Source organism: Hippopotamus amphibius, chromosome 4, assembly GCF_030028045.1.
Source record: "Hippopotamus amphibius kiboko isolate mHipAmp2 chromosome 4, mHipAmp2.hap2, whole genome shotgun sequence".
Classification (NCBI taxonomy): domain Eukaryota; kingdom Metazoa; phylum Chordata; class Mammalia; order Artiodactyla; family Hippopotamidae; genus Hippopotamus; species Hippopotamus amphibius.
In genome coordinates, this window is record NC_080189.1 from 47,280,975 (window position 1) to 47,305,459 (window position 24,485).

A 24,485-nucleotide genomic window follows, 5' to 3' on the forward strand; every position below is an offset into this window, starting at 1 on the left:
AAAGACGTAGTCATTCTCTTGCCTAGTCTGAGTTTAGTGACCCTTCTCACCACCTCCACAACAGCCTTTGTTACTATCACAGGCTTTATTACTCCTTATGATATGCTTCTTTACTCATTTGCTTCACCCACAAAAGATTAAACTCCTAGAGGTCAGTTATCCTTCATTTCTATATTCTTTGGCTCCCTAACAGTCCACAGAACCAAGCAGTGCTTAATATATAATTGCTGAAATCATAAATGTCTAGATTTCAGTAAGAAGGAAGATCAGAATCTGCACTGTCCTCTGTAATACTTAGGTTTCTTAAACATATCAGTTAAGGTCTATGACATACTCCTACACCTCATGAATGAAGAGAATAACAAAGTTTATTCACAGATGGGCACACATTTTTATTGCTTATAAAAACTACCAACATTATTAAGTGCTTACTCTGTGTCTGGTGCACACACGTACCTTCCCATTTAATCCTCACAACAACCTTGAGGTAGCAGTAGTTTTTACCTCTTTTTATAGCAAAAGCGAGGCACAGAGAAGTATCTCGCCCAATGTCAAGGAGATGGCAAAACTAGGCAATCTGGCTCCAGAAACCATTTGTTAACCACTATACTACAAAATCCAATACCTCTTCCATCACGAAAACTGTGCTTCAAAAGACTAATTACTCTCCTTTTAAAAACATAATGGAACGTTATTAAAACACAATCTAAATTTTAAAAGTTAGGACTGTTCACCGGCAGACCATCTCCCCAAAACTTAGAGCTCTCCAATCATATATCAATTACAAATTTACAAAATAGGTTTTACATTAGAAATTTCACAGTACATCTTTCCTTATGGTTATGGTAAAAAGGCCTCTTTGTCCATTACCACTACAAACAGTCGTTTCTTAAGCTACTGCAGAATTTTAACTAATTTTTATATTAAATTTTTGTGGTAATACATACACAAAAATAAACTGTAACATCAGTTAATTCATGGTAACCTTTCAGCATTCAGATAATTCTGTTTTATGATAATGTACTGTCAACTTCTAGACATAAGGGTGGATATGACAAACTTCCATGGAAGCATTCTTTTCTTATTTTCTCCTTCTAAGTAATGGAATAATTTGGCAAGATCATTTAGAAGTCTTACTTATTAAAATACCAATAATGAATTGTTCCATTTTAGTTTAGAACATACTATTACAAGCTGTCCCTAACACACTTTCTATATTTCTTGTGACTGATGCTTTTGATACCGTATTAACAGGAAAATCACTTTCTAATAGAGGAGAAACCATGAACAGTGCAGTGGAGGTAAGTATCTATTACTATCATGATTTTCAAATAAGGAAACATATAGTCATTGCAAAGCTGTAAAACGTTAACAGACTGGTGTAATAAAGATCAGGATCATCATCAAATCCCAAAATCTCTTTTGTCTCTCCCTATAGGGTTTGCTAACGGTATTACGTGCACACAGATGTTCAAAGTGCTTCTGACTAGTAATGAAACCTTTCCAAGATGCTGGCACCAGATTCACTGGAAACAGGATACTGACAGGACTCTTAAGTTTATAAGTATAAATCATCAGTACTTATCAATCTCAGCATACCAAATCAAAAAGGAAATCATGAGGATTCAGTAATAGAAGAAAGTAATCACTTCTAATTCTAAGACTTGGGGTCCTGAAGTGTGCATCACAGTCCAGGGCAGAGTTAAGCACAAGGTTGGTTAACAGATACTATAATATCAATTTTTAAAATTTCATTTATTTCTGGGATGAGTTTATGCCATGCTACTCTTTGCCTCTCTATAAACAAGCAACCAACAATCTATTGGTTTAAAATTAATGATGGCTTAAATATCTGAAAATATGCCAACTCCCCTAAGTACAGTAATGTCACATTTTCAACTAAAACTGAACATTAACGTATCTGGTTTTCTTTGATGCCTTTTACTTTCCATAGAGAATCAGATAACCTAAAAGACGAGGTATTTCCCATTCAATACAGGAATTCCTGAAAAGAACATCCAGTTTCCTAGCTTAAGCACAGCATTCACAGAATATGGTATTCAAAGTATTGTCTGGGTAAGTTATTACCAAAAAATTTTTACCAGCTCTTCCTGAACAAGGATCACTACTAGGAGTATACCAAGTAGCAATTTCTTGTAAAGAAAATCAAGTAACAATTTAGTTTCAGAAGGAAAAGATCTGAGTAGAGAAGCAAAGTGGACAATAACACAGATAATGTAACTACCAAAATGTTCCTCACAATATAGCAAAGAAAAACACCAGAAGTTACACACTTCAAAAACAAAGGGGAATGGGCCAAAGACAAAATACTGGCATGCTAGAACTTTTTTAACTTAGAAAACATCTGTACAAAAAAGAACAAGGGACACTTCACATTTAACTACCCATTGGTCAATATGTTCTGAGTTCACCTCCGGATAAATCAAAATGCAAGAAAATTGCCCAAATGAACTGGAAAACTTCCTGCAACTAACAAACTATACTCATATTTAAAGCAATATTTATCTCTATGTAGTTTTATAAAATTCCTAATAATCTGATTTATATGGAAACATTCTCTTTGAAAACATAAGATGATTGAATATCAATGCGTAATGCAGATGTCAGATAAGTTCAATTGTTCTTGAATTTTAAAAAAAAGTTTCATGCTTTGTTCAAATGTAGCTTATTGTTAGAAAATTTCCCTTCTTCAACTCTCCAAGTTAGTAAATAAAATTAGGTGAAATTTACAGTCTTTGTCACTTAAAGGAATATCCCTGTGACTTGCTATGTTAGACAACTGCTTTTTTTTTTAGTATCTAGTCATCTTTTATTTATTTATTTATTTATTTATTTATTTATTTATTGGCACACGGGCTTAGTTGCTCCGTGGCATGTGGGATCTTCCTGGAGCTGGGATCGAACCCGTGACCTCTGCATTGTCAGGTGGATTCTTAACCACTGCGCCACCTAGGAAGCCCTAGACAGCTGCTCTTAAACATCATTAAATCCAAATTTAGAAAGCGAACTAAGCTTTGAAAAAAACCTGGTATTTCCATTAGCTCATTTAAACTGAAATCTTTTCAAAATACATACTGCAAATATGTTCCTCAGTCATTTTAGGGCTACATTGTAGTAGACTGTTTAGCAGGTGAAAACTGAAACAACTATATAACATTTTAAAGAAATAGAAGACTTGTACTAAGAAACCAAAACCTACACAGTACGGAACAGTTAACAACATGACTTTTTAGTTGTCTTGGCTACTACAAAAAAATGAGTTATAGAAACCATTATTTACATTTCAATCACAAACACTGCTCTTAAAACACAATCTATACCTGATTTATAACCAGATCTAAAAAACATAGATTAAGACTATTCTTAGTTTATTTCTCTGGGAAGGAGCCAAAAGAAGACAGAATAATTATACTCATATACATTCTTACACTCTCTTATACATTTTGGGGGGAAAAAAGCCAGATCACCATGAGATGAGTCAAATTGGGCAATCAACCCATTATGAATAAAAGTGGAAATAAAGTGAAATTTCAGAACATACTGTTTTCTATATGCCCAACTGTGACCTTATTTGAAAACAAGTATTTACAAAGATTCTAGAAAACTTATAACCAACAAGATAACTAGGGGTTTCAATCTTTATTCTGTCTCCATAATATTCAGTTGTCAGTAGTTTTAGCTACACATTTAAACATCAAACGTGATTTTATGTCCTACTTATACTATTCAGTGTCTGTATATAAATTTACAAATATTATAAGTGACATTATGTATGTTATGTTACTTATAATATTTTCCAGATTAGCAATTTTGACTTTAAATAAAAACTGGAGCATCTGGGCCTTAAAAAATTTTCAGTTTCTAAATTCTTCTTTTAAGGAAGTCTCTCATGGAGACTGAATTTAAAGTAAAAAAAAAGAAAAAAAATGCTACTTTTTGTAAATTTTAACAAAAAGGAGATCACTATAAACAAATTTAAGTAAATACTGTTCTAGAGAAATAATCAAGTAGCACTTGACACTGACAAACACTGAACTTTCTTTTAAACCACAGGAGCTTCTATTGTAGGAGCTGCAGCACAGAACCTTAAGACAAACAAAGGCTAAGTGAATAACATTGTGACAGTATGGTACAGGATAGAGAAGGAAAATTGAATTTCGTCCAATAATCTTTAAAAGTCAGTGAGTAAATTATATCAGAAAATCAACTTCCACGAGAATATCTATAGTTAACTACCACAGCTATAGTAAATCTTTTCCTTTAAGAATGGAAGACAACAAAATAATTCTTACCATACCAATATACCAGTAGAAAAAAAATTATTCACATTCTAAGAGGTTTTTCTTGGTGGCGGGGGTGAGAGTGAGCGAGCGAGAGCGAGCTTACAAAACTGAAAATGTGAACTAAAATGCATTCATATTAAGATTTCATGATGATAGAAAAAATTTAAGGAAAGAATATTTTCCTTCAGGGAAGAATATTTCCCATAACTGGTTAAAAAAAGCACCTATGAAACTGTGCTGTCAGCTGTCACCACGGAGGTTTTAGATTCTTTTATCAATTGCAGCATAACAAAAGGCATTTCACAGCATAACTTTAGGGAAAATGTTATCTGGTCTAGAATCACACAGAAAGCAATTAAAAACTCTTTTAATTGTTTATAATACACAAATTTTTCTGGGTAGCAGCACTTGCTCCTGTACGTGCCCTTTTAAAAAAATATGAAACAGAAGCAAAAGAACAGGAAAAAAAATTGAGAAGGATAAGAATAGCAACAGTAAACAGAAAAGCAAATACTTAAATACAATAGAATAAAGAAAGCTTCAAATAAGGAAACAGTACTGTGTAACTCTCAATTATACCGAGTAAAGTGCCCTGCTTAAATTGTTCACTGATAACATTTTCCCTATGTTGAAAACATGAAATCTATGTATTGGTATTTTTGAATATTTAAAAAAAAAATAGACATTCACTGTTGCAAGCCCTGATAGCTCTCTTCCAGTATTTTTTAACCATTCAGATGTATTTTGTGGGAATATTTATTCACATAATTTTGCTTAATACATTTCTTTCTACACAAGACTGAATTTAACCATAACATTTTCAATTACAGTAATAACACATTAATAAATTATAAGTTAACAAAATCTTCATGTTTGCTTTAAAAAATCATTTATCAAATGCTAAACTCCAGATTATCTGGAAAATTAAAGATGCAAATTGCTATAAATCTGGCATCCCAATTAAATTCTGATTTTTAAAAATATATAAAAACGTCCCTCAAGTTATTCCAAGTTCCACTCAAGAAAATTTTATTTTACCCTTTTCATAAGTTATTAAGTTTACAACCTGTTGAACATTTTACCCAAATGTAGGAAAACTGCCTGGAGATGCAAAGCACAATAAAATAATTACATGAAAAGAACAAACAAAAATACCCGTTAAAACAAAATTACTGTAGCTGGCAGCACTTAAAATTGGTAATTCATATTTTTTTAAAGTTGCATAGCTGCAAGATGATTCATTGCTGATTAACTGTTGAGCAGTTTTATTTGAAAAGGAAACAATATATTTAATAAATTGCAATTCAGTAGATAATCCTAGATTTAATTAATTAAAATGTAATTATGTCACTTGATTTTTTTACTCTTTGGACTGCATTCTGATAATGTTAAACCTTTAAAATATTAACATACTTTAGCTTTCCTATGTAGTCGTCTATTTTCCACTCTTGGGGAAAAAAAATCGAAGAACTTGAGATCATGGTATACATTCAGAGAATGTTTTACTGCTTGATTACATTTCTTGGTTTCACATTTAAGACTAATTTTTAAGAAGTAAATTATGTGGTCTTCAATTTAAGAATAGATGAATGCAGGAACATCATGTTGAGGAAAATAAAGGGACCCCAAACTAAAAACCAACAAATTAAAAACAACTAGTTGCTCAGCTCTAGAGAACTTAATAAAAAGTAAATCAACTTTTAAATCAGTTAACTTTGGCGTCTGAATACAAAATGTTCATCAGTATTACCTATGTAGATGACTATTAAGGGATGTGCAGCATTTTCAAAATCCCTGTGTGTCCTTTATATGCATGTTTGGTACACTGAGTTCTGTGGCAATTGTCCTCTCTTCAGCAGGACTTTTTTTCCTATATGATTGTCCATCTCTGCATTACTGGGTCTCACAGAACTTAGATTTCTGGCTGAGTATGCCTGCATTTTTGTTTTTATTCTTCCAGAGACAGATCTTCATATCCTCTCAGTTTTTCAAGCATCTTGAAAAGACAAGGAAACCTGTGTAAAAGTGAATACATTTAGTTTAAGCAATGGTCCATAGTAATACAAATCAAAGCACAACATCCATTTCCCCACGAACATTGCTTTAGACTGTAAATTTTCATACACTTACTTAGTATTTTAAAAACTGATAAAATCTATATTCTGCTAAAGAACAAATCAAGGACACAGAAGGACCAATTAAAGCTTAAAATAGTTACAAAAAAAAGCCACTAGGTAACATTCATTCCACCTTCACAATAAAGACTACACAAAGGTACAGAAAACACACACAAACACGTACAAAAACACACATAGACACAACTTATTAATCCCTCTCCAAGAAACTAAAAACCTCAAATTAAAAATAGGAAATGATTTCCTAACTAATCAAGACCTTAGATATTCATGTATCTCCATTTTGGGCTGGCTACTAAATTCGTATGCTGAAGTGTATCAGAAGTGCTACTACATGTTGCCTTAAAAAAAAAAGTTTTAACAACACTGAATCCTCTTCACACGCATACACTTGTAATCTAGAACAGCAAAAGGGATAGGAGGAATTTACCATCTGACAAATAAGGTCAGTCAGAACAAAAGCAAAAATGTGAGAATTGAGACATTCCACATCTATACATTAGTAGAAGTGACTCAAGACCCATAGAAACAGATACCACTGATTCACATTTCTGAGGGCAGCTGCCACCAAACTCGGGTTCCACATTGAAAAAAAAAATAAATGAATAAGAAGATAACATATATAGGGTAAAGGAACTGAAATGCTGTTTAAAACCAACAGACATGCATATTGACCACGAGAGGAGATGCATGTTCCACATATCCCATAAGCTCACTGTGACACTAAAAGAAAAATTTAGCTGATTAGACCATGTAATAAAAGATTTCACACTATAAAATTCCATTTTCACACAAAAAACTTCATTGACTAAAAAGACAAATTTTATCTACGGGTGAAAGATTTAGACATATTATTTTGGTATGTAAAATACTAAGATAAAAATTTCATTTTATTAGCAATAGTTTTTAGTACTTCTCTTAAAAAGCTTCTATAATTTTAGCTATAGCTTTACTTTATTGGCCCAGTAAGGTGACACTGAAGACATTCCAAAGCATCCTCCTCTTCAAAATATCTTTTACATAGTGAAATAAAAACATACATACATGCATGTATTCTCAAAATACCACTCCATCACCACACTTCTCTTACACAGCATCTAATCCCAATTCATACTTCAAATGTGTCAAGGTATGATCTGAATCATCTCACAGTAAAAGGTTCAAAAGCTGATACGGGGGTAGTGGGATGAACTGGTAGACTGGGGTTGATATATATACGCTAATATGCATAAAACAGATAATTCAAAAACTTATTTTAAAAAAAAGCTGATGTGCAAAACAAATTCTGTGGTTTAAAATTCAATTTTTTTTTGTCTACTGTATAGATACGATACAAAAGTGCAAAATTAAGTGAATGACTACAAATTCAACTTGCTGAAGACAATGTTCCTATCTAACAGCAAAACAGCAAAGAACATAATCTTTGGATGCAACTCCCAGCTCTACTAAGGACAAGTTTCTTACCCTCTCTAAAACTTAACCTCCTCATCTGCATGATGGGTGTTAGAGTACTGAGCTCAAAGGGTTGTTATAAGGATTAGATGAGTTATTAATAGCTGTAAAATGCTTAGATCAATGCCTGGCACATAATAATACAATATAAATGCTAACTAATTATTATGATTAGAATTATAATATTAAATTACATTATCTAAAAACATGCGAAGTTACGAATAAGAGTATGGAATTTGATTCTGTTGCTAACTACATGACCTTGGACTGCTGCTGCAATGTGCTTCTTAATGTTATAGAACTTAATTACCTTGACCCTCAGGTTTCTCACTGGTAAAATGGGGTCATCATATTTACACTTCATAGGGATTTTTTAAAGTATTAAACTAAAATTAAATAAGCTAACGTGTTTTAAAGTACCAAAAATGTAGTTTACTTAATATATGACTCTCCAGGAAATCAAGAAAGTTGTATTTATCTATATCTCTCTATTTATTTGGCTGCATTGGGTCTTAGTTGCTGCATAAGGGCCCATAGCTGCGGCATGCCTGCAGGATCTAGTTCCCTGACCAGGGATTGAACCTGGGCCCCCTGCATTGGGAGCTCAGAGTCTTACACACTGGACCATCAGGGAAGTCCCATAAGTCCCTTATGTATCTTTTATTGTGAGTTTTCTGCACAGTAGCCTAATACAATGTCTGGAACACATATACACAAACGCACACCTTAATGAATAAGTGAATGAATAAAAACGGTGATTGAGAATGTATAACTCAGGTAACAGTTTAAAAAGCAATTAAAACATAAATAGAACTACCTATAAAACAGGAAGTTGATGCTTAATCTGAAGGGTGCTCAGGGCAAGATCTGTTTACTTCAAACCATTCATCTATGCAGCTAGAAAAGAAAAAAAAAAATCAGAAAAATTGAAACATGTTTATTTATATCATAACTGTCATAATAAAAATGCTTACTTCTTGACAGTAATATATCTGAGGAAAAAAACTATTTCAATTTGATCATATTTGGCATATATAAATAAAAGAATATGTTTATTACATTCTGATTATTCCAAGCAGTTAAGGAAATAAATCTTTACAAAATTAGGCTATAAAGTACTTTAAAGTTTAAACAGAACAACCATTCCTAAAAGACAATCTAAGGAACTACCACTTTACCAATATTCAAAATTAAAGGACAAATCTGGGCAGATATTTCTCTTTTCAAGAGAGTTGTTCATTTATGCAAATGTCAACCAGTTTATGCCATAGATAAAGCTTTTAAATTTTAATTCTTTACAACAATACTGCATCACATTTTTAAAATATTTATTTATTTATTTAATTGGCTGTGTTGGGTCTTCGCTGCTGCACACCGGCTTTCTCTAGTTGCAGTGAGCAGGGGCTACTGTTTGTTGTGGTAAGCGGGCTCCTCACTGTGGTGGTATCTTGTTGCGGAGCACGGGCTCTAGGTGTGCAGGCTTCCGTAGTTGCGGCACATGGCCTCAATAGTTGTGGCTCATGGACTCTAGAGCGCAGGCTCAACAGTTGTGGCACATGGGCTTAGTTGCTCTGTGGCATATGGTATCTTCCGGCATCACATTTTAAAAGACCATATTTATATGTGATATGAGTACTGAAAACAATTTAATTCTATCCCTTCCTTCCTTCAATACATATACATACACAAATATACCATAATCCATTTGTATTTATAAACCATTTCATGATTTTATATGAAATTAAATATTAGGGTTACTTACATAATTATCATAGATCTGCACTGTCCAATGCAGTAAGCCACAAGTGGCTAAATTCATTAAAATTAAATAAAAGAAAAATGCACTTCCTCAGTCACACTAGTCACATTTCAAGTGCTTAACAGCCACACAGCTAGTGGCTACGCTACTAGATAACACAGATACAGAACATTTCCATCACTGCAGAAAGTGCTAATGATAAACTCAAGGCCTTAAGAAGGTTAAGTAACCTGCCCAACAGCTAGGAAGTCACCCAAGCAGATTTTAAACTATTCAACGTTCTCACTGTTGACACACTGCAAATTTGCATATGCCATAAAGCTAGAAGGCTTGGCTAGTATGTTGAAGGGTAAAATTAATATTTATCCATCCTCATATCCTGACAGGTTGGTTTGATAGTAAAAATGATGGATAAATTTAAAAGGAAAGAAGGTAAAAGATCTCACCCACATGACCTTTCAAATATCTAAAACAATTTCTGTTGCCATTAAGACTTTCACTATCTAAACAAACATGCCCAATTTGGTTTATGACACTGTTTTCAGGGTGCTCTCTATTCGACTCACTTGGCTCTTGAGGTCCTCTGGTCTACCAGAACGCCTCTTATGACAAAGCACTGAGAAACGAACAAAATACTCCAGATGTGTTAACAATTCCCAGTTTATCTGAACAGTACACCTCTGTGATCTAAAACAGGCACTTTTTATTTTACAACCATATGATTTCAGCTCATCTAGACAAAGAAACCATTTAAAATCCCAGGTCCTTCTTAGATAAATTGCTATCAACTCATGTTATTTAAAATATTATATTCCCCTCTCTCAAATCCAGCAAATCATTCTCCAGATTTTGGCGCTTTTCTTACTCTAAAACTATATATTACACATATTCCAAAACAACATACAGTACTGTTTCCATGTTTTAAATTTTATTTGAATACTAGCATAAGGTATGCTTTTTTCTAGTGGCTTTTTTCAGTCAATTTGCTTGAGATTTGCAATTGTTAATAAATAAGGCTCTAGTTTTTACATTTTCATTGTGTACAGTGTTCCCTCATATAAGCACGTGGCAATTTATGTATCCATTCTTTTACCAATGGACACTTTCAGTGATGCTATGAACATTTTCATACATCTCTTAGCCAGCCCTACTCAAAGGGTAGTCCACACAGTGCTAATCCATGAGCTATTTGTTACCAGTCCTCTAAACACACTGTTTTGATTGATTTTTTTTTTTAATCATTGCACAACTTTCTCAATGAAGACAGCACTGTATTGACTTATATTCTGGCACAAGCTCCTGGATCTCATCCTGAATCTGCACAGAGTAGTAGCAGTAGCACTATCCTGGAGCACAAGATAAAAATCCCTCTAGGGCATACACCTAGGAGCGGAATTACTGAGTTGTAGGATATGTACAGCAGATACATTTGTATGCTTACTGGACACTTGCAGTTCTTTTTTGTAAACTAGCTGTTAACAACTTTTGCCAATTTTTCTATTTTGATTTGTCTTTTCCTTATAGATTTGTAAGAAGTTATTATCCAGATATTTCAGCTATAATATAGACATTTTTAAAAAATTTTTTTCTTTAAGAACTTTTATTGAGATACAATTGACATACAATAAACAGCATATATTTAAAGTGTACAATTTGATATTTTTTCCTTATTAGTAATGTATATATAATATATACATTTTTGACGAACACTGCTTTCTACAAAACTGTGCACTAAAAATAAGAGAGTTTATGAGAAAAAAACAGGTTAAAGGCAGACTACTCAAACAATACATACAATCTTGTAACCGGAACAAAGACAACACATGTTCCCTTTCAAATAAAATATAGGATTTTTTTAAAAAGGGGTGAGGTAAGCCTGACATAAAGAGGATTAAGAAAGGATTGATACTGTTGGAGTTATGGAGACAAAAGCCAATGCACAAAATTTGAGAACTATGAAGAATGCAAGCACTTCTAAAATAAATCCCAGGGCCTAACTGAATTGGGTGTGAGAGTACTTGGTGAATGGACATCCTTATAGTTAACTGTATTCTTCCATGGCCTGCTTCCATATTTGCTTTTATTTGATGGAGCAAAGCATTAATGTGCTGAAAAATATTATGTATGAACCAGTATGATGTCATTATATTGTCACCACTATACCATTTACCAACTGCAACAAGCTAACTGCATTAAAGAAAGCTGCTAAAGAAGAGTACTGTTTTAGATATCAAAACTTTGTTGTTATGTGTATTGAAAACACTCTGAGGTCTAGTTTTTGACTTTTTCACAGTGTCATGATACAAAAAAAGTTTTAAATTTTAATGTAGTCAAATTCATCAACTTTTCTTCTCAGTTTTTATGGGGAGGTTATCTTAGTTCCCACAATAAATAATTTCTTACCATGAGGTTAAGAACATCTATCTCTCTCTAGGGACTTCCTAGGTGGCGCAGTGGTTAAGAATCTGCCTGCCCATGCAGGGGACACAGGTTTGAGCCCTGCCCCAAGAAGATCCCACATGCTGCGGAGCAACTAAGCCCATGAGCCACAGCTACTGAGCCCATGTGCCACAATCACTGAAGCTCACGTGCTTAGAGCCTGTGCTCTGCAACAAGAGAAGCCACCTCAATGAGGAGCTCACGCACCACAATGAAGAGTAGCCCCCCACTCTCCACAACTAGAGAAAATCCATGTGCAGCAATGAAGATCCAACGCTGCCAATAAATAAATAAATAGGGGAAGAAAAGAACATCTCTCTATATTCTTTCCAACACTTTATAGATTTTAGTTACCACAGGCAGTTTATCTGGAATTCTTATCTCAAATGTAAAACAGGATTCAATTATTTTTTCATATCAATAACCAATTGATCCCAGTGCCATGCACTGAATAGTTCATTCTTATCTTTACTATACCATAATACCACCTTTGGCAAACCAAGTTTTCCATTTATTCATGTTAAACAAATACTCCTATACCATCTATCATGTGCCAGCACTTTCTAATAATAACTCATTTAAAATCTCAGAACAACTCTTATGAAGTTGGTGCTACTGCCTCATTTTACAGATTAAGGCAGAGAAAAATTAAGTAACTTGACCAAGAGGGCATAGTGAATAAACGGAGAGGCTGGAATTCAAATCTTAGGAATCTTGACTCCCAATAGTCTGTGCTCTTAACCTCTGTGCTCTGCTGTCTCTCCATATATGCATGAGTGTTTATGGACTATTCTTTCCCGCTGACCCGCCTGTATCCTTTGCACATTGTCTTAATTAATAGTCCTATAGTGAATATGTATAGGACAAGCTTCCCCACCCCTTGCCCCCAGCGTCACTTTCTTCTTTATGATTGTCTCGACTGTTCTTGGCCCTTGTTGTTTTGTCTGTATATATTTAAGAATCAACTTGTCAAGTCACATGAAAAAACTAGCTGCGATTTGATTGGAATAGTATTAACTACATAGATCTGGGGGGAAGTGACATCTTTATGACACTGAGTTTTCCTATCCACAAAATGGTTTGCCCCCATATTTATTTTACACGTTCCATAATATCTTTCAATAAAGTTTTAAATCCTTGAATATGTTTTGTAAGATTTATTCTTTTTTTAAGTTTTTTTTTGTTTTTTCTAAGTTTATTTTGGCCATGCCATGTAGCACATGGCATCTTAGTTCCCCGACCAGGGATCAAACCCATGCCCCCATGCAATGGAAGCGTGGGGCCTTAACCACTGGACTGCCAGGGAAGTCCCAAGATTTATTCTTAATATATCTTATTCCTGTTGTAGTTTCTGTTGCTGCTAATATTATTATTCTAAACAAAAGTTATCTATATTTTTTCTTACTGGGATATGAATGCAGCTGATTTTCGTATGCTGAGCTCCTATCTGGCAACCCAGCTTAATTCTTATTAATTTTAATATATTATCTAATGTTTATTCTTTGCTTTTGATTTTAAATTATTAATAATATAGAATTTATTAAGTAAATATGGTCATCTTCCTTTGTTATTACATACACAAATTTTCTAATCATATAGTGTCTTTGCATTCCTAGCATAAATTCAATTTGGCAGAGAGGAATTATTTTAGATATAGATGAATTTGGTTTGCTAGAATGTTTCTTGATTTTGCATTTATGTTCATAAATGAGAGTGCCTTTTAATTTTCTTTCTTATACTGTCCTTGTCTGATTTGTGTACCAAGTTTATACTGTTCTCATAAAATAAGTGGGAGAACCATCTATCAACTTCTACTTTTGGGGGGAATATATGATGTTAACATGGTGTTCTTTAGGTATCTGATAAACTTGCTGTCAAACTGTCATTGTGGGCCTGTTTTTAGGTTTTTGGTTTGTTTTAAATATTTATTGTTTTCAGGGCCTTAATAACTACTTATGATAGTTATTAGTTTATTCAGGTTTCCTATTTCTTTTTGAGTCATTTTGGACAATATTCTATTTTTAAGGAAATTGACTGTTTTGTTTAAATTTTTTTAGTTGAAAAGTATATAATTGTTCACAGAATTTGCTGAATATTTTTAATTTCCGCTATCTTTAAAGTTATGTGTTCCTTTTCATTCCTAAACTGTTTCTTTTTCCTTCTTAGAGACAACCTTGCTGGAAGCTAATCTATTTTGTTATTTTTTTTAAAGAACCAACTTTTGACTTTGTTAGCTCTCTAGTATGTAATTTTTTTCATTCAATTTTTTTTCTCTGATCTTTGTGTTTATTCTGCTATCAATTTTCTAATTTAAGTAACAACTTGGATTACTGATTTCCAGTCTTTCTTTCCACAGTAGCACAAACTTGCAAGATCACTCTAGAAAAATGTCAAAAAGGTTTTCACTATTATTTGGTTCAGAGTATTTATGATTTCCTCTTTGATCCATAAGTTACTTACAAGTATGTGTGAAGAATATTTTATCTTTTGTCACTGACATTGAACTACACTCAGAGAACAGCTTTCTGTATGGTAGCAACTTTTTGTGATTTGCTAAGACTTGTCTTATGGTCTAATACATGATCAATTTCTATAATACTTCATATGTACTTGAAAAGAAAATGTACTCTCTAATTGCTGGATGCAGATACACACATATACCTCCATTAGATCAAATCTGTTAACCATATTGCTCAATTTTCCTAGGTCTTAACTAATTTTGTTTGTCTGCTTGACTCAATGAGAAGTGTGTTGAGATTTCCCATTATCATGATAGATTTGTCAAATTTTTTCTGACAGTTCTACAAATATTTTACTTTGACACTGTTCTTTGGTACACAATTGAATTTTATACACTTTTATCATCATAAATTACTAATAATACTTTCTGCAATAAAAATTTTGTTAATTTTGTATTAATTTAGTTTTGTCAGTTTTATTTTAGTTAATATTTGTCTGGATGTAGTTTCCTATCTCTTTACATCCATATTTTTCTATATCCCTTATGTTTAAGTGTGTTGCTCATCAACAGCGTATCCCAATCCTTTGATTTGTTTTCAACTGGTTAGTTTGATCTATTTGGATTTATTATAATTACTAATATTGGATTTATTTTTGCCTCTTTGTTTTGGTAGTATTTACTATTTTCTTTATGTTTTCCCCGATCCCCATGCCCTGCTTTTAAATAAAATTCCACATTATTTCTTTCATTGCTTTTAAAGTTCTATAGTTTTCTATTCTTTTTGTAGGTTACCTTAAATCATCTTAAATCATATTTTTCCTGAAACCAAAATCCCTTTATGAGAAACCAGATGGGCTCTGGAGTCAAACAGACATGGCTGGAATCTCAGTTCTTCCATTTACTACTAGCCATGTGACCTTGGAGAGATTGTCTATGATCCCTCAGCTTATTTCCTCAACTGTACAATGAAACTGTTACAAGGCTTACATAAGATAATCTATTCAAGAAGCTATGGACAAGACTTCCCTGGTGGCACAGTGGTTAAAAATCTGCCTGCCAATGCAGGGCACACGGGTTTGAGCCCTGGTTCAGGAAGATCCCACATGCCATGGAGCAACCAAGCCTGTGCACCACAACTACTGAGCTGTGCTCTAGAGCCCATGAGCCACAACTACTGAGCCCACGTGCCACAACTACTGAAGCCCGCATGCCTAGAGCCTGTACTCTGCAACAAGAGAAGCCACCACACCACAATGAAGAGTAGCCCCTACTCACTGCAACTAAAGAAAGCCCGTGCATAGCAATGAAGACCCAACGCAGCCATAAATAAAGTAATTAATAATAAAGAAAAGAAGAAGCTATGGACGACACCTGGGTCATAGTACATGCTTAACAAATAGTAGTCTTTGGGATGCAAACAGATACAGGCTTAAATTTTAGTACTAGCAGGGGAAAAAAAGGCCATTATTTTTTAAAAAATGGGGGAAGAGAGATTCAATGAAGAAGGAATCTTCTCAGCCCTAACTACAGAAGTTTGAAACTTTGAGAAAGGTCCTTTAGTGTAATATCGATTTGGTTAACATAAAAATTAGCTTACCCTTTATGATATATGCATAGACAAGGCAGTCGTGCTATAGTATCTCCCTGCTGCAATTCTTCAAGGCATATTGCACATTCCCCAGCATCTTTACTCAGCACATCCTCTGAGAAAAAAGAAAATGAATTTAGGACAACAGAACTGAAAGAATTATGTGAATTCTAATTTATAAAGAATAGTGACTGGCATATTTTGTCAGAAATACATAAAACTCAGCACCTATATTTGAAATGCTACTCATAAATCAGTGAATAATATTTACCTTTACCTATGGACAGTGTCTTTCATTTCCACTTAGATTTCACTGAGTCATTACAGTTAGTAAGAACAGTACAGACTCCTCCAACTTGCAAATGACTCTGCTATAAAACTTTATCAGTAAGTTAGTTATTTGTGATTTGGAATTTGTTTTCCTTATCCTACTATTCAAAAAATGTATAGAGTATAACATGGCAGAAAAGACTATTATAATTTTTAAAATTCTAAAACAGCAAAATTGCATAAGTTAAAGAAATCATCTTGAATACAGGACTTTTTAAAAAATCTGCTTAATTCAAGAAAATACAAAGGCAGATCAAAGCTTTTGTGTAGATTCTGAAAGGGACTTTTGGAAATTTGAGCATTTCAGACATTGGACTCAATAATTCTTAATCGTTTTCCATGACAATGCCAAGTCTACTATAGGCAGCAATTAGACTAACTTGCAGAAGACCCTGCAGGGTATTTTAATCACTTTGTTTAAAATACTCCTGTAGTGAAACCCCTTTATAAAACAAAAATTCCTCTTGGGTAAAAAAAAAATTTTTTTTCTCTATTTATGTTTTATACTGAAAATTTAAATTACATTTTATTAATGTTAATTTTTAATTTTTAAAAGGATCTTGCCTAAAATAGAGTATATTAGCCAGATATGCTTTGTAACTCTTTTTAAATGAAGCATAACTAAAACATGCCTTTACTGTAGAGCATGGATAAACTGTTTAAGAGTATACATTCTTAGTAAGTTTAGAGAACAAAAAGCAAAAGCAGGAACATGCAATACAAATTTATATCACAAATAGATAAATTACTGGTTTTGGAAATTAAAATCAAACAAGATAAACCGGAAAGGCTATCTAAATGCTTAAATACAGAGCAAGCTAGGAAAGCTTCCTAAAATTAATTATTTATCTGCTAGTCCCATACCTCTTATAAAAACCAACAAATTTAATTGTGCACATATCTGTAATAGTTCCTTCTAGAAAAATCCATTCCATAAGTAGTTCCCCCTTTAGTTATTCATTTTGAGACAGCACACTAAGAGGAAATACAGACTCTATTTGGTCTGTAGAAAGGAGGGTACCAGCAGATGATTTACCCATAAGGCTAGAAGGATTAACAGGGCAACTTCCACAGAAAAAGCAAAGGCCTTGATAAGAAGGTTTATGCTTTAAGAATTTAGGGAATATGGCTAAAGTAATTTTAGCTAACTACTGAGTAGCTCACAAGCTAATATATCACATCAAAGACTTAACCAGAAAAAGATCTGGGGGCAACTGGAGCTGGGTAAATGGAAAATGATGCCTATTAACACCCCCCTCAAGAGTACTCTCCCCATTTTTCTTTTCTTGACCCTGGAGGTTCTAAACACAACCCTGACCCCAGTTCCAACCAACTGCAACCCCAAGTCTTTCCTCCTCTTCTTGATCTCCACTTTTCCTTTATTGTTCTGGACAGCTTTCCACAGATAGGGAGCCAGTTTAATGTAAAGCACCTAACTAGTGTTAAAGTTAACTGGTATATTGGAACCCACAAAATGGATGTCATCTCAGTGGCGCTGACCATGTCACAAACCTATACCTAAATCAGCCTACACTATAGAAAATACCTCACTCTCAAGGAAACCCAACACCAATCACAATCTTCCAACTCAGCTTTAGCTAGCCTGCCTTGCCCTAGAAAATAGAACCTGCTAGCCTTATAAGGAAACCCCCATCCTCCTAGCCAATCATGCCCTGTTTTCACAGTGCCTCTTCTAAGGCCCCATAAAACTCACTCTTGCTCTATATCCCTTGGGTAGGTGCTTGTTAGACACTGTAGTCCCCAATCCATAGACTGTTTTCCCGTGAATAGAGGACATAAAACTTGTTACTGAATTTTTTAGTTTTGTCATTTAACACTATGATGATAGCAATGAAAAAGATCTGAAGGAAACACTAAAAGATCATAGTACTGGTATATTATCCAGCTTAAGACATTGATAATTGTAAGATGCACCATGAGTTTAATATTTCACCAAGTAAGAAAAAAATGCTTCCATTAAACAATGACACAAAACAATTTTAAGACCTCATTTTCCAGAGCTGTTAAAATTTATAAAAAGAAGTATGTCTTAGAATTGAGGGATTATGGTATCAAATTTTCTACCTTTTGGAATACATTAATCCATCCACATTTAAGTATATATGAACTAAAAAAAACCTCAGTCAACATAAATTAGATAGACCAGCTTTTAAAAAATAAAAAAAGTATTGCCACATTTTTGCCATGTAAATCTATGTAACAGATTCTCAACAGCAAATAAAACTAGGTAGAAATCCACTAAGTACAAGCTTCTGAATTCATTGTTCAAAGAAATGTGTCTTACAATACTTTTATGTTGACCCGTAACTACCAACTCTCATTTCTTTATCTCAATAGGTTTTAAAAATCTTTGAGTTGGGAAAATTTTAATATCTTAAAAAGGCCTTGGTTATCCTGTTTTATAAAAAAATTTATTTACAGTACAACAAAGACAAATCCAATCTGCATATAATTAATGGGATAATATATATTTTAAGAATATAATGATATGCTTTGCCAGTACTAAGTTATTAAACAAATCTTTTTTGTTTAATCTAGAATGACATATTAATGTCAGTCATTTTAATCAGAAGGTCCTTAAGTCCAAGTAATAAAAAATATGTAGAACTGTATTTTCTATGTTAAGAAAGGTATACCTATATATATAAGAACATTGCAAACACATTAATTTTAATGCAGAAGCAGCCCAATATCCAATGTAAATACTTTCTAATGAAATGATCTCTGCACAGAAAATTAAAAGTTAATGTTAACATATTATAGCCACTGCTCAACTGCATTTTGATGAGCAGCTGAGTTAAAAGACAGTTCACTCTCACTGCAAAACCTCACAGTTACTGCCTCAAGTAGCAAATTCTTAATTTTCAAATTTGAAACTTTTACTTCCAATAGAATCTGTAATGTTTAAAGGTATTTTTTATTTTTGAAAATTTACTATGCAACATGATTAATTTTTGACTGGAGGTTTTCTAGAGTAGTCCCCTCTCCTACTGCATTGTGACACTGTACTTTCTTTCAAAAGAAAGTTTTCAGCTTAGTAATGAGACACATGCAGAGTTAAATAGGGCCTAGAAATACCAGGACACTGAAACGTCTTTAAGACAGCTGGGAAAAGATTATTAAATGTCTCTAGCCAATCAGTTGGAAATATTCATGAAGAAACCATCTTAAGCAATAAGGAGTCAACATTTTAGGACTAGAACACCTTCAGGGCAGACTAGTAACTAGCCAAAATTAATATGAGAAAAACAGAGAAGGGAAGACAAATAGATTTAACTACCATGGTTGGCCAGTGTGGAATTCCCCTCTCCACAAGCACTGATCAGTGGCGAGATACTCAAGATTGTGAACAGGAAACTAAACTTGTGTTCCTTTTTCAAAAGTGTTGTTAACGTCCACTTAACATCTAGAATCAGCGTACTGCTTATCGGTCTAATTCTTTGATTTATTCACATGGTCTATGCATTAACTGAGAGGTACTGACGCAGGAAAAGAAGAATTAAACCTGGAAGAGAACAATGATTTTATCAAGAAGTGCGCACCGAAATCACTTGGGTGCATATTCTGCTCAACACAGGGGAAAAAAAATATACACACATACACCCCTGAGCCCCATCCCTAGAGATTCTGAAATATACACCTGCTTCAGAAAAACAACTGCTATCAAGGAAACAGCATGCTGAAGTAGAAAGAGCATAAGATTTAAAGTTGCAAACGATATGAATTTCCATTCTCACTCTTAGTGAGGTACATAACCTCCAAAATGTTGGCCAACCTTGAGTTTCCTGTTACTCTTCTTTAATACTAATATAATAAAGGCATTCAATGTTATAGAGATGAAATTTTAAAGAATCTTGTGTAAAAATTTGTAAGTTATAAAAACGCTATACAAAATATTAGTTTTTATCATTATGATCAGAAAAACATTTATGGACTTCTTCAGAAACAAAGTTTGTCATTTTTCTCTTTCCTTTTCTCCCCATTCTGGTATTCCAGTTGTTTCAATTTTATAAAATGTCATAAATAATTCCACGGCCAACAGAAACTTCTATAGGATACTCCTGACCTAGCCATTTCTAGAGATCTATTATAATTGCCAGGCTGGGAACAACGCCATACAAACTGATACTGCCTAATTAACTTTTAAATGTTTTGGCTTCATTCTATATTTAAAAGTATTATAAATGTCCACTTTGTTACATGCTTTTAGACGTACATAAGTCTTTTATTAACCCTATGAGGTAACTAAAGTTACCTGCACTTTACAGATAAAGAAACTGAGGCTCAAATAAATTAAATAACTTACTATACTAGTAAGTTATAGGGTCAGGATTCAAACTGAGGCTAAGCCTTTGGTCTTTTTACAACTTCATGAATTTTGCTACAAGAAACAATTTCATTTTAAGAGAGTATAAATACAGAAGCAAACGGTTTTAGGCAACTTAAGGTATGAAATATTAAAGGTGAGAACGGCTGCCTATTTAGAGGAAGTATGCTTAAGACTGGTCATATGCTCTATTTTCTGGTGCTATTAAACTGCTATAAAAAATGGTATCGGGGGGCTTCCTAGGTGGCGCAGTGGTTAAGAATCCGCCTGCCAATGCAGAGGTCATGGGTTCGTTCCCAGCTCCAGGAAGATCCCACATGCTGCGGAGCAACTAAGCCCGTGTGCCAAAAAAAAAAAAAAAGGTATCAGAAATGAGCTCACAATTCACTGCTTACTTCCTTCTATGGAACAGGAAAACAGCCCTGTCCAAGAGAACTTTCTATGATGACAGAAATAGTCTTTTATCTGTGTTGTCCAAAACAGTAGCTACTAACCACATATGGCCTGAAAATAGCACTTGAAATGTTGCCAGTGCAACTGAGGAACTGAATGGTAAATTTTATTTATTTTTTGCAAAATATGAAATTATATATTTTAATATAGTAGATAAGGAACATACATTTATGAGCTAACTAAAAACTTCTGTAAACTATTATTTTTACTTACAGCCTCAAACTCTTAATTTGCATTGCCCAAATTACTTAAAATTCAAGCAGCCAAATATGCAAAATTAAAGTATTTAGCAAGTACAAGCACATATCCATATAGTTACTGCAGATCAAGACAACATGAGAAAAAGCAGATGGCCAAAATCCTTTGGGGTGCGGGGGATGGGGAGGGAGAAAAACAATAAATAAGACCACATTTGTTAGAGGCAGCCAACAAAACTCCATGCGAAAATTCCATAATCACCACAACTTTATCTTCAGATCAAGCATCCAAAGGTATATGATCTTTTCAGCAAAATACAATGCCAAGCACTATTATGGATCAGGCATTTTACCTGAAGACTTATTTTTTGTTCTTGAACCCTCAATGATAGCAGTAGAAAACAAAAGCAGCTGAAATGTGAAATAATCCCTAGAAAAATCAAGAATTAAAAAAATTCACAACATTAGTAAAAAGCAATTACTCAAAGAATGAAAAGTTGGGGCTCACAAGGTTTATTAATAAATACTTTCAGATATAAAGTTGTATCTAATGGACTTAAAAGAAGTTAACATTAATATTCTAGATTACAGATCCATGAACTGTTACTGTACTCAAGTATCATTAAGGGGAATTAGAAATATTCAACAAAGGGAAACAGTCATTTTCACTGTAGGATTAATATATCAATAAAAACATGGGAATTACCTTATGTGGTCAGGGTCAAATTTTATCCTTTTTAGAAACTAATTATTCTGGTTCGACAAGAAACTGATGGCTTCCTCTGCCTAGATGCCATAGATATTTACTGCATTAGCGCTTTCTTTAGTTTAAATATAATTGAGAATTGCCTCAACACATAGCCACTTTTCATTTGCATTGTTAGAAACTTACTTTAAAATTAAGACTATTCTTCAAGAGGAGACAGAACTTGTGACTCTTAAAAGGCAAAATATACAAAAATAACACTAAATACTTATAGATTTAGCTTTCTTGGACCTTTCTGTTTCTAACTTAAGCCTAAAAAAACAGCTCAGGATTAACTATTTTATAAAACCAGGTACCTAATAAGCTGCAAAAAGTTATACAAGTCATCTAAGAAATTTTTAAATTATCGAATTACTCCCCAATCTTCATATCAAATCAAGATGACTTTACTTCCTCCCTGTCACAAATCGCTGATTTGCTAAATCCTAAACAACTGTTTACCTAAATGAGTTGTTCACATTAAAAAGTTAAAAAGAAAAAAACAAAAAAACAAATATCAGTCCTTAAAAAACAAAAAAGCTGATTTTCACTTAATTTATGATTATATACTTTTAAAATTAGATTATAACGTAGGCTTTAATGGCAATAACAAAATAGGCAAACAATTTGGGTAATGTAGCAAATTTTTAAAAAGTATTACTTATAGACATTTCTAGGTTCAAATTCCAACTCTGAAACATATTTAGGAATATCATGGGGATAACAATACCTACTTCAGAGGGCAGTGGTAAGAATTAATACCTGTTAAATGTCTAGCACTGTACTTGGCAAGGAGCAGGTATGTTACGAATACTAGCTATGTGATTACTTGCAAGAAAGGACTCTTCCTCTGAGTGTTTTCTTCAATCTAAAAAAATGATGAAACCTGCTAGACCTGTCTGTCTCTTAAGAGTGTTATGAAGATCTAATGAGATAATGCAAACGGAAGACAGGCTTACAGAAAAAGAACAGGCCTGAACTTTGGGCAATGCACAAAATTCTTTGAGCCTCATTTTCTTTGATTAAAAATAAAAGAGCTAATGAATGTAAAAATGCTTAAAACTCTAAATGTTAGCTAAATTAAACAAAATTCTACTACCATATTGAAAGTGAAAAATCTCAACTCAAATGGTACTGTATTACAGCATACAACAAAACACACTATGTTAGAACTATTATCAGATTTACGAACTAAGTCTGTTGGAATGAACCTGAGAAGAAGTATTACAATGTGTATGTGTATGTACTGAGGCTGAAGTGTGATGATATTTCCCTGCTGCTTCCTCCTGAGGCTTTAAGATAATCAGCAGGCTGACGGGTAGATAATGTTCAAGGGTGAAAACTCAAAATGCCTAAAGGGTGATAAGCCACAAAAACGTTCAAGAAGTAGCTCATCTTTTAAACTACTTTACAAGAAAAAAAAAACAGCACAGTTATAATAATAAATGCTAAATGAATTTGGCCTTAGTTTTAGGGGTTAGCAGGTAATCGTGACAAACTGGTGCCCACAGTCCTATCTAAAGGGGCAGTTGCTTCTACAGCAGAATGCCATGTGGGCATAAAGAGCCAGCGTGGCTAGATATAGTTAAAGCAGCTGCAAATTTAGGTTTTTAGATGAAATATCTTCATTTTCAAAATACCGACACAAAAACATTTTTGATGCTGTGTAAGCAAACAAAGTCTGTGAGCCAGATGCAGCCAATACTCTGCAACCTCTGTATTCAAGAAACAGTAAATTCCATGAGGGCAGGGAACCCTGTAGGTTCTGCTTACTGTAGCACAGTGTTTTGCAGACAGTAACTTCTTGATAAATATTTTTTGAACAGCTAATGAAGCAAAAGATCTCAGAAGACTAAAGAAAACACCAAGCAACAAATGAACCAATGGACAGAGAAAATGACCCAAAGCCAGGGGGTTGGTGTTTCAGTGACTTGGGTACTTCATTTGCAGTCTGGTGACTCAGCTGGGCTCGATCTTTGTGTTTCTTTCAAGTGTACTGACTTCTTTATCCAAGTGGTTCATATCAGCCAATCAACCAGAAAGCACTGAATATTTGTGGAGTTTGCCAATAAATAATTATAGGTTGATTAGTATGTATGGGTAAAGAATTAAAAGTACGATGTATGCACAGGAGAGAGCCTTTTTAAATGTCCACTCTTTAGATAATAAAGTGTGAAATTCAAATGTACCTGAAGGAAAAAACAGGAAGGTGAGAACCAGCAGCTCTGACAATAGTCATGCAAAATTAACAACCCAGAGTTCTTTCTTGATTCC

At 33.7% G+C, this 24,485-nt stretch overlaps 1 protein-coding gene across 2 annotated transcripts in view; it reads right to left on the bottom strand.

The window, feature by feature from the left end:
* Positions 1-5,044: 5,044 nt before the first annotated feature.
* Positions 5,045-24,485, bottom strand: part of ZNRF2 (zinc and ring finger 2) — a 100,756-nt gene continuing 81,315 nt past the window's right edge. Inside the window, exons 3-5 of one of the 2 annotated variants that reach the window (XM_057732739.1) lie at positions 16,148-16,253; positions 8,709-8,788; positions 5,045-6,319 (exon numbers count right to left, since the gene is read on the bottom strand). In XM_057732739.1, coding sequence (XP_057588722.1) covers positions 8,731-8,788; positions 16,148-16,253 — 164 coding nt within the window. In that variant the 3' untranslated portion in view covers positions 5,045-6,319; positions 8,709-8,730. Of the gene's footprint in view, positions 6,320-8,708; positions 8,789-16,147; positions 16,254-24,485 lie in introns of those variants that run through there. The other variant, XR_009053297.1, reaches the window with a different exon arrangement.